At 42.8% G+C, this 15,503-nt stretch overlaps 1 protein-coding gene across 1 annotated transcript; it reads left to right on the forward strand.

Moving 5' to 3' along the window:
• Positions 1-1,506: 1,506 nt before the first annotated feature.
• On the forward strand, positions 1,507-11,768 carry ubtd2 (ubiquitin domain containing 2). The gene is made up of 3 exons (XM_071906228.2): positions 1,507-1,643; positions 5,087-5,323; positions 11,138-11,768. The coding sequence occupies exons 1-3, from the start codon at positions 1,574-1,576 to the stop codon at positions 11,644-11,646; spliced, it is 816 nt and encodes a 271-aa protein (XP_071762329.1). The 5' UTR covers positions 1,507-1,573; the 3' UTR covers positions 11,647-11,768.
• The last annotated feature ends 3,735 nt before the right edge of the window (positions 11,769-15,503 follow it).

Raw genomic sequence — 15,503 nt, forward strand, 5'->3', positions numbered from 1 at the left:
TTTGGAACTAAAACACTTTGGCCAGCCCAAAAGATACACAGATGACTCTACTATCCTCCTGATCAACACATTTAGATTTTTTTTGCAATAAATGGCAAAGGCTATATCCAATCATTTCTATCATTTCTATCACGGAGTCTATAGTACAGAAGATTCTGCAAACAGGTGCTATAAATCTTTTGCTGTCAGATGCATCCTCGGTAGCTTATTACATCACATTACATCATATTACATCATGCAGATCTTCTGAGTTTCTGAAAATGCTCACTTGGATAAACAAGTCTTTTTTTTGGCTCCTAGCAACGTCAAATAATTGTAATTCCAGACAGTAGCGTTGTAAAATGACCCCTTGCTATCCCTTGTTGTGTGTGTGTGTGTGTGTGTGTGTGTGTGTGTGTGTGTGTGTGTGTGTGTGTGTGTGTGTGTCAGATTACACTCAAGTCTCTTTAGGACAGTCCTAAAGATAGTGACCAGGCAGGAGTCTATTCATCCGGGTGTAACATTGCATTTAGTTGCAGAAATAGACTGAGTAGAACAGAGTAGAACTGCTATGATAGACATATAGGCTGTAGAGAGGGGGGTGGAAAGTGAAGTGAATAGAATAGAATAGGACAAAGTAGAATATAACAAAACAGAATAGAATAGAATAGAATAGAATAGAATACACATCAACAGAAGTGAAGGGGATAGCATGTAATGGAAGTGAATAGCACAAAATAGAATAGAACAAAATAGAACAGAATAGAGCAGGAGAGAAGAGAACAGAGCAAAATAGAATAGAATACAATAGAATAGAATAGAAGTGAGGAGAATAGAACATCATGGAAAAGAATAGGGCAAAATAGAACTGAACAAAACAGAACAGAATAGAGCAGGGGAGAAGAGAGAACAGAGAAAAATTAAACACAATACAATGGAATAATAGAAGTGAAAAGAATAGGACAAAATAGAATAGGACAAAATAGAATAGAACAGAACAGAATAGAATAGAATAAAATAGAATAGAATAGAAGAGAGAGAGAAGTCAAACCAGTGGTTTAATTGCTTTTCACTCTGTATCGTCAGTTTAAATCAGCCTATACAGTAAGTTTAAAAATATATATTATTTTTATTTTATTTTCCCTGTAAACTGACAAAATGTGAAGGCTGCTGAGTCCTCTAACAGTCCAACATTACAGCAGCTAACAGCTGCTGAGGAGCCTCTTCATCTCTCCTTTGTTCTGACTCTGTAATCATCATCTATCCACCCTATACCTCCCCCTTTTTCACCTCCTCTCTCCTCTCTTTTTTCTCTCCCTCTCTCTCCTTCTTCTTCTTCTTTCTCTCGGTCACCTTGTGATGATGTGAGCCTCCCTCTCTCTCTCTCCGCCTTTTCCCACAGAATGATGCTTGCGCCCCGCCAATGCCGAGAGGAAGAGGGGAGGAAATAAGGAAGGAAGGGAGGAAGGAAACGAGGGAGGAAGGAAGGGGAGGTGGGGGGAAGAGAAAAACAAGAGAGAGGGGCTGGTAGCTGTAGCTCTAGCTGTGGGCCGGGGGGTAGCTACCTAGCCAGGGCTGCTCTGCCGAAACATCCATGGGTGGCTGTGTCGGGAGCCACCACGACTCTTCAGGCAGCTTAAACGAGAACTCAGACGGCACTGGAGGTACGGGGGTTATTAGCGGCTATTAGCGCCTATAAGCGCCGTGTTTTGGGGCTCTTTTCTCTGGGGTTTTGCATGCTGCCCTGCTCTCATCCTGGAGGTCCTCTCCTCCCCCTTTATTCAAGCCAGACAGAGGCAGACAGACATACTGTAGCAGCCCCCGGTCTGGGCCTTTCAAGCGGAGAATGACGCCTTGTCTGCCCGCTACTTTATAAACTGTGAATTATTTTTTTTGTGTGCGTCGCTGCCTCCTTTGTTCTTCTCTTCACTGTGAGGGCGTTTGGTGCTGTAGTGAGCTAGCCGGCTAAAGCCTAGCCTAGTTAGCCTGCTAGCTTTTCTGCAAAAAATAAAATAAAAAATTATATATATATGGGTCACAGACGGCAGTGGCATGCTAGGGAACGCACTGGAGTGATATAGTCTGATTTGAATTAACGACCAGCTCTCCAGCTACTCATAAGTTACTATTAGCAATACACGCAGCGCTGTATTATAAACCTTTGTTTTTATTGATTGTTTGCATGCGCGAGGTCTTGGAGCACGTTCAGTATTGGAAACTGTAGGGGAAAGGAGGCGGGGGGCAAAACTTGAGGAATCTTAAAAACGAAGAAGAATAGTAACGTTGCATTATGACGAAGTGTGCTGGTTTTAACAATGTAACTTTTTCTTTTGTCTGTTTTAGCACGAGATAACTAAACGTCTGTGACTTGTGACACAATGTTCTGTGAAGATGTGACAAAATTCTCTTGTCGATAGAGTGTGAATCGAATAGAATAGAACAGAATAGAATGGAGCAGAACAGGTTTATTGTCTTTAGTGATGAAAGTCACAGCCAACAACAAAGAGTATTTCAAACAATGCCTAAGGTTATACAGGGCATGACAGCACATGCAGTGGCACTACAGTGTGACTGTGTGGGTTAAAACATGTTAAAGAGCTTATTGTTAAGAATGCACATCACATTTTTCCAGTAGTGTTGATAAGTGTTGATTTTTCAGTGGCAAGTGTTGAGTGGAGTGTTGTTTGTCCACTCACAGAGCTGATGTGGCTCCGAGGCAGCTGTTTAAAACTATCTGAGAGCGTTAAATTAACTCTGATGGGTGTGGGCTTGTATAAACAATGGCATAGTGTTGATTTTTACACTCTCAGAGCTCAATTAAAACTGACGATGTTGCTGTGCAGGGTTGTTCAGCGAGCTGCGGTGCTGCAGGCAGCTGGATACTGAAGTTTCCTGGTTATCTGGGCTGAGAAAGGGTTCCGCTGTTGGCCGATGAGTTATTTTAATAACAGATTGGGAGATAGAGCTGGGTTGGGGAGGTTTTGAGTATACGCCCACTGGTCTAACCCAGAGCATGCAGAGATGCAGAGATATAGTCTGCTTTCCTGTCAGTCTTCCTATCTGCCTAACGTTTTTGTCTGTTGTGCCTACCTGTTTGACTGCCTGCCTAGACGTCACATTAAAAGGCCTTTGAGATCCCAATAGCTGTGGAGGAGCATGTATAGTATGTATAATAACAACAAGCCAATAAATGCTGTAACAGAGGTAGACAAATAGCTCTTTTCACCAAGGCAGGTGTCATGACAGCTGTTTGGTTACCTAATTAAAGCGATAATGATTTTTTAGCATAAAATCTGCTATTATACATAGTGGCCCACATACAGCCCTGGGGATTTCCTCGATTTCCTGAAAGACAGCCAAGTAGGCTGCCATTTAAAGGTAAACGGGCAAGCAAAAGTAGGTTAATGCAGAGATACAAACACGTAGCCAGGCTATCAGACACACAGAAAGACAAGTCGATGATACACAGAAGCAGATGCACAGGAAGGTAGACAGGTAGAGCAGGCAGGCAGCGCTATCCCCAACCACTATCCATTTTAGAAGAAAAAATTATGAAATAATATTGTCATTCTATATATTGTGCATGCATTCTTTTCTTTGTGTCAGTTAAGTTCTGCTGCAGTTATTTTGCATACCCTCATAATGATGCAACCCATACTTTTTCCCATACTTGGCATTCTATTGAATTTATGAATTGTCAGTTGCGTATGTTTATATAACCCCCATTTTCTGTTTTAATTCTATATTTCTTTGCTGTATCCTATTGCGATTTGCTGCGGCAACAACCCAGTTTTCCCACAGTACCCATTAAAGTTTCATCTTATGTTATTTTGTCAACCAAGGACCTCAGTTACCCACCAAGAAGTACCATCACCTGTTTTAATTTCTCTCTATCAATCATGGGTGTCACATTTTCTCGAATGGCATGCATCTCAAAACTCTTCATCTTCAGGTAGATTATGGCATAACACACAGAAAAACTAAGGAGAAGGTAAGTTAGTGAACAGCCAGTCAGTTACAGAGGTCTTATTTACTAGAAACAATCCGTTGGAGGTTGTGTCATCAGACCGGGGTCATGTGATCATCACAGTATGCATAGGGACTCAGCAGGTGGAACTCAACACCTTGATCAGCTGTCCTCTCACTGTGTCGCTCATGCACACACACATACACACACACACACACACATACACTCACACACTGTCCTGTACCTGTCGTCCCCTTCAGTAGTGATCCAGATGGTGTTGTTCATTAGCCATTCTGCTGCAGATGGAACTAGATTGTATAGCTACCTAGAAGTTCAGTGGTTCTGCTCAGTCCTGTGTGTGTGTGTGTGTGTGTGTGTGTGTGTGTGTGTGTGTGTGTGTGTGTGTGTGTGTGTGTGTGTGTGTGTGAGTGTGTACATATATGTCATGTGATGGTACAGTATATAGGCTGGTGTTTTAGCTGTCATCTGAGCTTTCGTCGTCTTACATGCATCGGCATGCTGGAAAGACTGCTGCTTCGTTTCAGATAAAGCCTAACTCTCCCTTCTCTTTCTCTCCCTGATTCCTCTTCTCTTTTTCTCTTCCATTCTCCATCCTTCCCTTTTTTCTTTCTTCTCCTCCTTCCACTCCCTCTTGCTTTCTCTGCCTGTCGTCTTTCCACCTCCCCTCCCTCTTATTCTCCTTCCTCTTCCCTGCACTCTCTTTCTCTCTCTTTTTTCTCTCCTCCTACCCCCCTTTTTTGTATTTTTTGCCCCACCTCACTCTCCTTCCTTTTCCCCTACCTCCTCTCTCTGTCTCTCTCTCTCTCTGTCTCATTCTTGTTCTCTCCATCACTCCTCTTTCTTCTTCCTTTCCCCCAACACTCTCTCTTTGTCTTGCTCTTTCAATCCCCCTCTCTCCCTCCCTCCTCTACTGCCTCCTCTTCTCACCTCCCCTCTTGCTCTCTCTTTTTTCTCCCCATCCCTCCTTCTCTTTCTTCTTCTCCTTCCGCTCACCCCACCCTTTCTCTCTTTCTGTCTCTCTTCTTCATCTTCTTCGTCCCCCTGCCCCCTCCACCCTCCTTCACACTCTCCCTCTTTCTTCTCCCTCCCTCATTCCCTCTCTCTCCTCCTCCCTCCCAGTTGCTCTAGGGCGTAACCAGCCCCTGAAGAGAGAGCGGCCTAAATGGAAAAGTGACTACCCGATGACTGAAGGCCAGCTGCGCAGCAAGAGAGATGAGTTCTGGGATACGGCGCCAGCATTCGAGGGCCGGAAGGAGATCTGGGATGCGCTGCGGGCTGCGGCCAGCGCCTTCGAGAGCAACGACCACCTGCTGGCACAGGCCATCCTGGACGGGGCCAGCATCACACTGCCGCACGGTAACACACATCTCCATGCACACAGTGGTAGAGGCTGTTAGTGTTTGTTTTACTCCCCTTGGAATGCCCGATGGGTGGGGTTCGCCATGCAGGACAGTACAGCTGGCGATTACCAAAGCCAAGAATTCCAAGCCGATACTCGTGTCCTTGTGGAGGCCGTTCTTCCCAAGTTGTCCTGAAGAAAACAAACTTCTCAAGAACCTGGGCACAGAAAATATCTTTACAGTCTGAGTCTGTTCTGTAGATTAGAGAGCTGTTGATTCATGCCAGATAGTTTGGATGTGATGCATCGTCCTTGCGTCTTGAATCTTGGGGCTTCCCATTTCTTCGCCATATCACCATTTATCCTTAGTTTGTGGTTGGCAAGTAAACTTCCGGTATCTTTATTTGTCTTCTGTGTGTTTTTTTTTGGAATTGTACTTGGTCGTTAGATACTTTGTCGACGGGCGATAAAGGAATGGACAAGAACGCATATTGAAAAAGAGCTAGTGAGTGCCAAGTTAAGACAGAAAAGTACGTAAAAAGTAATGTGAATTTTGTATTTTTTTCTGTGACATACTTCATACTATCTGAATTGCCTGATTTGGTAAACCCTCTCTATGTGGTATTATAAACAGATTAAAACAAATAACAAGAATTCACAAATATTTTTTGACCCAGCTCTGACAGGCAGGGCAATTCTAGCTCTCGCCACAGGGGGGCTAACCTTATGAGCAATCAGTACCAGCTCTCAAGTATCAATATGTTACATGTGGAAACCAAAAGTGTTGGAGTTGAGAGTCTAAGGAAGGGAGTAAAGTTTCTCCAGGAAGTGTGTTATACAACTTGCAGTTGCAGTTTCAGTTATGATCGGATGCTGAAGTTTCAGAAACAGGAACTAAACTGTGCCATTTCTTGGAATGGGTTATGTGTGATTTTAGCTATTTTATACATTAACTGAGTGTGGCTAGTGATTATGGACTTGATTTCAAGCAATTACAACATCTTTTGGCTTGCAGTGGAGAGGCTGAAGAAGCTGAGGCTCTGAGTGTAACTCAATGACTATTGAATCAATAAAATTGACAGGGATCAGATTTAGGAAGCGCAACGACTGCACACAGGCAATTATTAGCCACTTTAGTGCCCACTCTGTTACTGAGTGCATGTGCATCATACTCTTCATTCCTGATTCATGTTACATCTGTGGCTACGTTTACATGCATTGAGATTTCTATTCTTAACCCAGTTACTCACATAACCCAGTTTTGGATTGACGAGTGTAAACGTCCTAACTCGGTTAAAATAACCTGACTAAACTCATAATCTGGTTTTGAGAAACCGGGTGAAGATGCCTGGTTTACTCCATCACTCCATAACATCACTTTTGGTTTTCACCATCTACGCAAACTCACACAGCATCATGGGTACATTTAGATGTCAACAAAAAACATGGCGGCAAGCAGCACAATACTTACTACTATTGGGATTATCCTTTCTATCCCTTTTATTAGAAGTAACCTATTATTGCTCAGTTAAAGAGGTAGGGGGCAGCTGGCAGCCGCACCGTTTCATTCTTTTTTGGACCGTTCTGCAGTATCTGTGGACGGGACACCACAGGTCGACAGGGATACGACAGGAATGTTAATTGGTTTATTGATGGCAACTGGGATATTCAATCTCAGGGAATCAGAAGTGCATGTAAACAGCTTAACCCAAATAAGACCGTAACCGGGGTATGGCCAATAGCCAGGTTACTACGTGCATTTAAATGTGGCCAGTGTCTTGTCCTACTCCATTCCTCCTCGTTTGGCCAGGTCAGATCACATCCTGCTGAGCCGCAGCTGTGGATTCCCTAGGCCTGATGTCACCGTTTCACTCATCCAGTACTCCACTATTAAGGCACAGTCAGATCACTCTCATATCTGCTGTTTCTTTTTGCTGCTCTGAACTTCATGTCGCGCCCTAAGTGCCGTTAAGACTAGAGCTAAGGTAAGGGTTGGATCCCTAATTAACCTCTTTCTTGGTTAATCTGTCACCCAGTTTTTCCCACCATTCCTGTTTCTCATAATCATTCTGGATTACACTGACACTACAACACTGGCTTTACTCTAGTGTATTAACCTACATATTAGGCCATGGAGAAGTATTGTAAGTACATAATAATTCTGTGTTAGATTAACCAGTTGAATACTGCTTAAGTTGTCTAATTTAAAAATGTTAGGGTTTTGTGGTACTATTTGAATAATCCAAGTCTTTTTAAAGACAGTCCACAATCCTCCAAAATCTGTTTTAAAAGCTTGAATTACGTTCATCATTATACTGAAATGTGATAAACAGTGCAGACTGTCAGACTGTCAGGATTTTTGGTTTCTTTAACACAGAATTCCCATTTCCCATTCCATTCATAATGGAGACTTCCTAATGGCCTGCTTTTCCCTGGAAAATTTACTGAATTCTTTTTTTTTTTTTGGTTGTCCTGATTCAAATACTCCATTCATTAGAGATGCTCCAATTGATGGGCCCATTTTTCATTGTATATAATTAGATTGGAGACCTACCTGAACTCCAATCCTCCAAACCGACTTTGCGAAGCAGAAAATGCGAGCCGTTCGCATCAGCTGTTGGTCATCATGCTGCATGTTGGATTCCTTTCACCTGCTGCTACAAATGAAAAACAGTCATGTTCACTGTTTTGTTCCAGCATAGGGCCGTATTTATTCAGTCAGATATCAATTCAAACTGTTTTTTTTGGATGGATATACTGTACAAAACAGCACTGCAGCAGGAAGGTATATTTCGCAGTAAACAAATGATACTCTCTTCCTTTGATCGTAAAATTTTATCTTATTTGGCACAGGGTTTATCCCCGCTCCTAGGCATTTTGTCAATCTGAACTCTCTTTTGTTTTTTAGTGAAATCCCACAACCAAAGGCATTCGCACCACCTGGAATCCATTAGCATTCTGCAGCGGATAGATAAACACAGAGGCGGCGCTAAGTGGGAAAGAAATGAGCTAGTGGGATACAAACTCAGAGATTTCTATCCAAACCATGTATTAGAGATTGTCAGTGAACCATGTCTTAGCATTTATTTGTATTTATGTTAGCCTGTCATGATGCTAGCCATGACAGCTTCCACATATTTGTCTATCTCTGCTGTGAACACATGTAAAATGGAAAGAATTGAATAATTTTGTAATGCAAACTGGTCTAAAGAGAGATTGGCAGCGTCGGTTACTTGTGTCCAGATAGCTCAAGAGTATCTGAAGTTGCTGAAGATGATGAATGCACAGATTTATCTGCACATTTTATTATTGAAGTTATGTAGTTGACAAAAGCAGAGAGCTCTAGATTAATGCATGGCCTCCTAATGTCTCAAGCATGCTCACCAATTATCTCTGTGCTAGTAGCACAGCAAATTATGTGGTCATTGTAAGCAGAAACAGTTTGCCTCCAAAACATTTTTAAAACCTTTTTTTGAACAGTGGGACAAAGTACAGTTATGGGATAGAACAAATTAGCTTAGGTCTTTTCACACTAATTGGTTTTTGGTGAGTGCTGTTGTTAAACTCATGACAAAATACAAATTACTGCATATTTTAATATTAGAAGCAAAGTGCTAGTCTGTCTCTTTCCCTCTTCCTTTCTCTCTCTCTCTCTCTCTCTCTCTCTCTCACTCTCTCTCTCGCTCACACACACACACACACTCATTCACTCTGACAGACTGTGCCCTGAGGAGTAGTGTTGCCTTAATGTCCTCACCTTGACCACAGCAACCGTCATCTAGAGAGCAGAGCAGCATCCTGTGGCCTTCTGCTGACTCATCTCAGTCTCACTTACCGCAAACTCACTGTCTCCAGCGCACTCACGCTTCAATTTAAGTCATAAAACAGCACAAGAGTGGTGCAACGACCTTTTAGGATTCCTGCTCTAAAAAGGCGTGATAATCATTCAGAGACTATAGGTGGACCTCTGGGTGCGGGGGGGAGATTTCTCACTTGGTTGTAATTTCTGAAAAGTGTGAAGAGCAGAGTAATAACTATGTTTTCCCAAAAGTAGCCCCCACCAATGCTTTGGGCCATACTTACTTTAGTCACTGCATTTCATTGAATTGTGATTAGGACAGTAAGGTGGCCTGGTGGTTAGACCGTCCTGTAACGGGAATGTCACCATACCAAGATACTGAACCCTTCCAGCTCCAGGGGCGTAACTCCCAGCCTGCACTCTGGTGAAGCGCGAACACGTAGAAACAATATAGCACTCAAAGAGGTCTAACATGTCCACTTTGTTTTTCAGTTTGTTTTAAATCAAGACTTAAAATGGCAATATCGATGTGGTAACTTTATTATGATTTCTAGTTATTTATATTTTCGCTGGAGACTGAAGACACATCTCTTGAATTAACCTATCTATCATGTAACGATCTCCTCTCCACTTCTACTCTTAATAAAAAATACAAAAAATAAAGAAACTGTGATTCTACAAATGCTACTTATTCCTATTGAAGGCTTAGCTGATGAGGACTGTGATATACGGTCGGTTTGACTACTGTTGACGAAATGTACTTATTGTAACTCGCTTTGGACAAAAGCGTCTGCTAAATGACGTAATGTAATGGAATATATCTGATTACACAATTGATATCAATAGTGCATTTTTCAGCTCCACAGTGCACCTTGTGACTATTTGCCATTGCAAAAGATTGCTTGACAGTATATGGTTTCATGGCTGTGAGTGGGAGAAAGAAGAGGCCAGAGGTTCTCTAACCACAGACCAGAGCCAGTTCACAGTACAAGCCTAACATCCGAGGAAATGTTTCCCACAATACACTATCTCATGGTGTTTACAGGTATTTATTTAGTAACATTAAAACTGTTGTCAATTTAACAGGGAGACCCCCCCCAGGAATCCCCTTCAGGACCCCTGGAGGTCCCCTGACCCTCTGTGAGCACCACTGTATTAGGTATCTGGTGAATGATATCACCTTGATTCTCCTCCACCAACTCGATTCCTCTCAGTATCACTGTTCTGAGTCACAGTAACTCAGATGTTAAAGGGAGAAAATTCCGAGTGTATGAGTGTCCTCTCATTGGACTCATGAGCCCATGATATTCCCTTTCTCCCTACGTTCACCCTCTGCTTCTCCCTCACAGTCATTGTCTTCTGTTGACTACAACTCTCATTTCTCCATTCCATGTTACTACAGCAAATTGTGAAAGTGAGATCAAGTTTTGGCTCGGTTCAGTGGAAAATCAATGTGAGCCTTTAAGGGCCGTTTTTTAAATGCAATCAAAGTGTACAAGGAAAAAAAGATTATTATTTAAACCATTATTTACTATTACAATTCCCTGTATTCTGGCTTTAACAGGAAAGCTCTCTCAAGCCTGCAACTAGTCCAAAATGCATTTTTGGAAAAATAGCCTTGGCTCCCTGTTAAGTTTAAAATCGATTTCAAGATTTTGTTGATTTTCTGTTTGGTTTTGTTGATTACTTTTAAAGCAGTGAATGGCTTGGCCCCTACCTATATCACTTGACCTTTATCCCTGTGTGTACAAGTGAGATCACCTGACAAAACTCTTTTAACTGTCCCCATGTCGAGGCTGAAGTAAGAGGTGATAGAGCTCAAACTCTCTGGGACAACCTCTCAGTCAATATACGTCCCTCATACATGCATTTAAGACACTGTTCTTTAACCTTGCATTTTTAACATTTGTTTTGAAAGGTGCTATATAAATAAAGTTTAATGTTATTGTTATTTATTATTTAAAATTTGTATCTTTGAGCTTGCCTTCTGTATGGTTATGTTTTTGGTTGACACTTTCTCCCACTCTTCCAGGAGCGTTGACTGAGTGTTACGATGAGCTGGGGAACCGTTACCAGCTGCCAGTCTACTGCCTGTCTCCTCCCGTCAACATGATTGAAGAGCGCTCCGACGAACCCGACGGTTCAGACCCAGACTCCGGGGCGGCGGACCCGTCCACGGGCAGCGGCAGCGACGCCGGCTCAGGGGGGGAGTGCCAGCTGCGTCTGCGGCTCTCCACGGGTCGCGACCTCCGGCTGGCGGTCCGCTCCACGGACACGGTGGGCATGATGAAGCGTCGTCTGCAGAGTCAGGAGGGAGTGTCGGCCGCGACCCAGCGCTGGTTCTTCTCAGGTCGGCCGCTGACGGACCGGCTGCGCTTAGACCAGCTCAACATCTCCAGAGACTACGTAGTGCAGGTCATCCTCAGCCAGCCGCCGCCGCCGCCGGTGTCGACACCGGGACACACACCGGGAGCCGCGGGGCCGGTGGCGGTGGAAGGTGTGGCCGCGCTGCCACAAGAACCCACGCCGGTGGAGAACTAGCTCACCTCAGCCTGGAGACGGGCATGGCAGCAGGCTGGAAACACAGGAGGAGGAGGAGGATGGTGGAGGAAGGGAGGAAAGAGAAAAATGTTTGATTCTTTCTGTTCTGTTCTGTTCTGTTCTGTTCTGTTCTCTCCTCTCCTCTCCTCTCCTCTCCTCTTCTCTTCTCTTCTCTTCTCTTCTCTCCTCCTCTCCTCTTCTCTTCTCTTCTCTCCTCCTCTCCTCTCCTCTCCTCTTCTCTCCTCCTCTCCTCTCCTCTTCTCTCCTCTCCTCTGCTCTCCTCTTCTCTCCTCTCCTCTTCTCTCCTCTTCTCTCCTCTCCTCCTCTCCTCTCCTCTCCTCTTCTCTCCTCTCCTCTGCTCTCCTCTTCTCTCCTCTCCTCTTCTCTCCTCTTCTCTCCTCTTCTCTCCTCTCCTCTCCTCTCCTCTCCTCTTCTCTTCTCTCCTCCTCTCCTCTCCTCCTCTCTTCTCCTCTTCTCTTCTCTCCTCTCTTCTCCTCTCCTCTCCTCTCCTCTCCTCTTCTCTTCTCTCAGTTGTTTTTGCAAGCTATGGGTGGAGGGGCAGTTGGCTGTCTGCTGGAGCAAAAGGACTCTTGAATTGAGAAAAGACTCTTCCTCCTGGTTTTACATGTTGACATTTTGACCTTTTGAAGTCTTTTAAAACTGTTCCTATGGAAACCAAACAACATAAAGGAACTTTGTCGGAGGGCGATAACTTTAAAGGGTTTTATTAGCAACGCTTGTGTTCGAATGTTTCTGTGTTTCAGTCTCCATTCATCAGCTGTTCTAGTTTGCGATGCTGGGTCAGCGGGATTCTGTTCATGTGGCTACAGGGTTATACATACACTTTCAATTCAGGCGGTTCAGAAAGAGGGGAAGTTTTAATAGCTCAACAATCATGAAAAAGCAATTATTCTTAAGTATATGGGAATCAGTTCATTTATTACTTTTTTCATTTTCTACTTTGAATAAAGCTATATTCCTCTCCAGCACTGGCTGAATATATACTGAATAATACTGCAGGGTTACTGTCAGTCAGTGGATTGATACCTACATTAGCTGTCTGTCACCATCATCCCCCAAATCCAGAATAGCTACAGTTTATCCCTTGGGAATTACTGTAACTCAGCATGCTAACAGCCATAAAGAAAAAATGGTATCGCTAGTTAGCTAACGGATGTGTCCTCCCTCTTGTCATGGGGGCCGCAGTCAGGAAGCATGACTGGATGTTTACTAAGCTGCCACTGGGTTAGATACTCTATTTCACTCTATTTAACAGAACAATCGTGTAATTAACATTAGGTAATCAGCCTGTGCGTGTGTGTGCATATGCGTGTGTGTTCATGTGCGCGTGAGTGTGAGTATGTGATCAAGACACATCCACGCTTATTCATGGGGCAAAAGGCTGGACTTCAGAAACACAGTTGCATATTTTGATGAAATAGAATGTTTTTAATTAAATTGACCATTATTTCTACTCCTGGATCTCTGTGTGGTTCTTTGCTTTGACTGAGAGAGAGAGAGAGAGAAATAGAGAGCGATCATACACACACACACACACACAGACTGATTTCTGATTGCACACACATAGAGACTGAACTCTGAACATACAGAGAGAGAGACTGTTTCATAATCACACACAGAGAAATACTGACATCCTCCAGTCCAACTAGACAGAGAAGGGAAAATCCCTCGGAAAAAACACTCTGCGACACTCAGAGGCATTCCAGCAGGAAGAGGAGACACCAAAATGATTGTCTGGGCAGAAGTGCTTCCACCACACTGACCGTCCCAGCTAGGGAACAACTACAACGTGACGTCTGCAGCCTCGACCTTACGCAGCCGGTGATGAAATGAGGAAGCCGTAGAGGGGAAACAGACAGGAATACCTAACCACCTGTCTGCTGCCAGCCTCTCTGTCTATCCATTGATCATGCTCTATTTTACTGTAATGTCCAAGAAAAGGAAATTTTAGGAAAATTTAGAGGAAGAACAAGGAGTGAATCACACACTTAAATGCTATTAAACATGTGAAAGGTCATGCTGTATAGTGTCAGGCGGTGGGGAAGTGGATGGGAGACGATGTGGTATTTAATCTGCTGCCCACATAATTGCCCTGCAATCTGAAACAGGTTATAGGCTTTGCTGGAAGTTTTCCAAGAGAACAGTTACAATCTTAAATGTTCATTTTTTCTCTTTTTGGATAAGGCACATTTGTGTTACTTTTTAATATGACAGATTAAAAAAGTGTGTTTGGGAACTTTATCAGGAATTTTCTAGTTTGGGACATGTGTGCTATCCCACGCTAGACACACAGATATATTGAAAATGACACTTCTTTTTTTAAATAGAGAACCAGTGAAGATATGAAACTAATTGAAACAATGGTAATTTTAGTAGAAACCACAAAGCACACTTACCCTAGGTAATAGTCATATCTGTTACCTTTCTTTGTAAGCACATAGCTATCGTGAATGAAAGAAATTTCTAGTACTGAGTTTCGAAAACTACTTTCTACTCTAGAAAATAGTCAAATCTATCGGTCAACGTTAAAAATACAATGGTTAATGTTAATGTTAATTTACTCTGATCAAAGGTCACTGGTTATGGTGGAAACTCCTACATAAATCACAATGCTCTATAGATGTCACTTCCATAGTTATAATTTATACAGGTGGGGTTTTTACAAGGTTGAAAAACATTGAAATGCTAGTTCAAAAATGTGTTAAGTGTCATAAAAATGTAAGAAATAGAAGACTGATAGAAAGATAGGAAGATAGAACAGTTACATGCATTTTAACCGTCTAAAAAGCCAAACATTGTGGCTCACAGTTATTCCTCTTACATTTTTCCTGTCTAAATAATGCATACAAATACATAAAAACATGTTTAACAAAATCTACTCCATGGAATCTGATGTGAAAAGTGTTTTTTTTTTATTTAGAATATTCATTATGCCTCAATATACTTTGTGCACTTCTCTTTTTCTCTCACCGCCACACAGTGGCTCCATTCTCCTTTCCATTTCCATTGTGATTGAGTGTCATCATGGAAATTTTTGCTTTCATGTGCTTGTCATTCCTAAGAAATGGCGCGGACATTCTCTTTGGTACCTGGTTGAGTTTTCACCAATACGCCCCCGCACACAATCACACACTGTCATGTGCAAACACTTCAGCTGTCCCAGTTCCCTGTCCAGGAGGTTTCTGTCTCTTTATGTTCCTCCAAAATGGTTGTGTTCAGCACAAACGTATGGAACGTGATTGCAATATAAATCTCGACATGAATCTTATTTTTGTCCTGAACAATCATGGAGGATGACCAATAGTCATACAATAGACACACACGAAAATCAGCATCACCATCACCATCATCTTCACCATCATCATCATCATCATCATCATCATCATCACCATCATCTCCATTATGGATGGAGAAGTGTTGCAGACGTATTCTTCAGCTGTGTAATTACAGGTTAAAATTGTATCATGTGGATTTGAACCTGATATGTGTGTAAGAAGGAGGAGGAAGTGTAGGTGTTACATCATCAGCCCTTATACTCTCAGGTAATGATATCATTCACATCTCAGTATGCACACGCACAACACACACACACACACACACATGCACACACACACACATCTGCATCATAGCTTGGCTTCACTACCTCTGTGATCCTGAATTACAAACACGCAGACAAACAACCACAGGCCCTCAGCTCACACACACACACACACACACACACACACACACACACACACAAACTGAACCGGCAGTTCCTCTTGTGCACGTTGGGGTTTTTCGACCTTCTGCTTCGGTCCAATATAAATACTAGTCTGTCATGCTGATGTTCACAGAGA

Source organism: Centroberyx gerrardi, chromosome 11, assembly GCF_048128805.1.
Source record: "Centroberyx gerrardi isolate f3 chromosome 11, fCenGer3.hap1.cur.20231027, whole genome shotgun sequence".
Classification (NCBI taxonomy): domain Eukaryota; kingdom Metazoa; phylum Chordata; class Actinopteri; order Beryciformes; family Berycidae; genus Centroberyx; species Centroberyx gerrardi.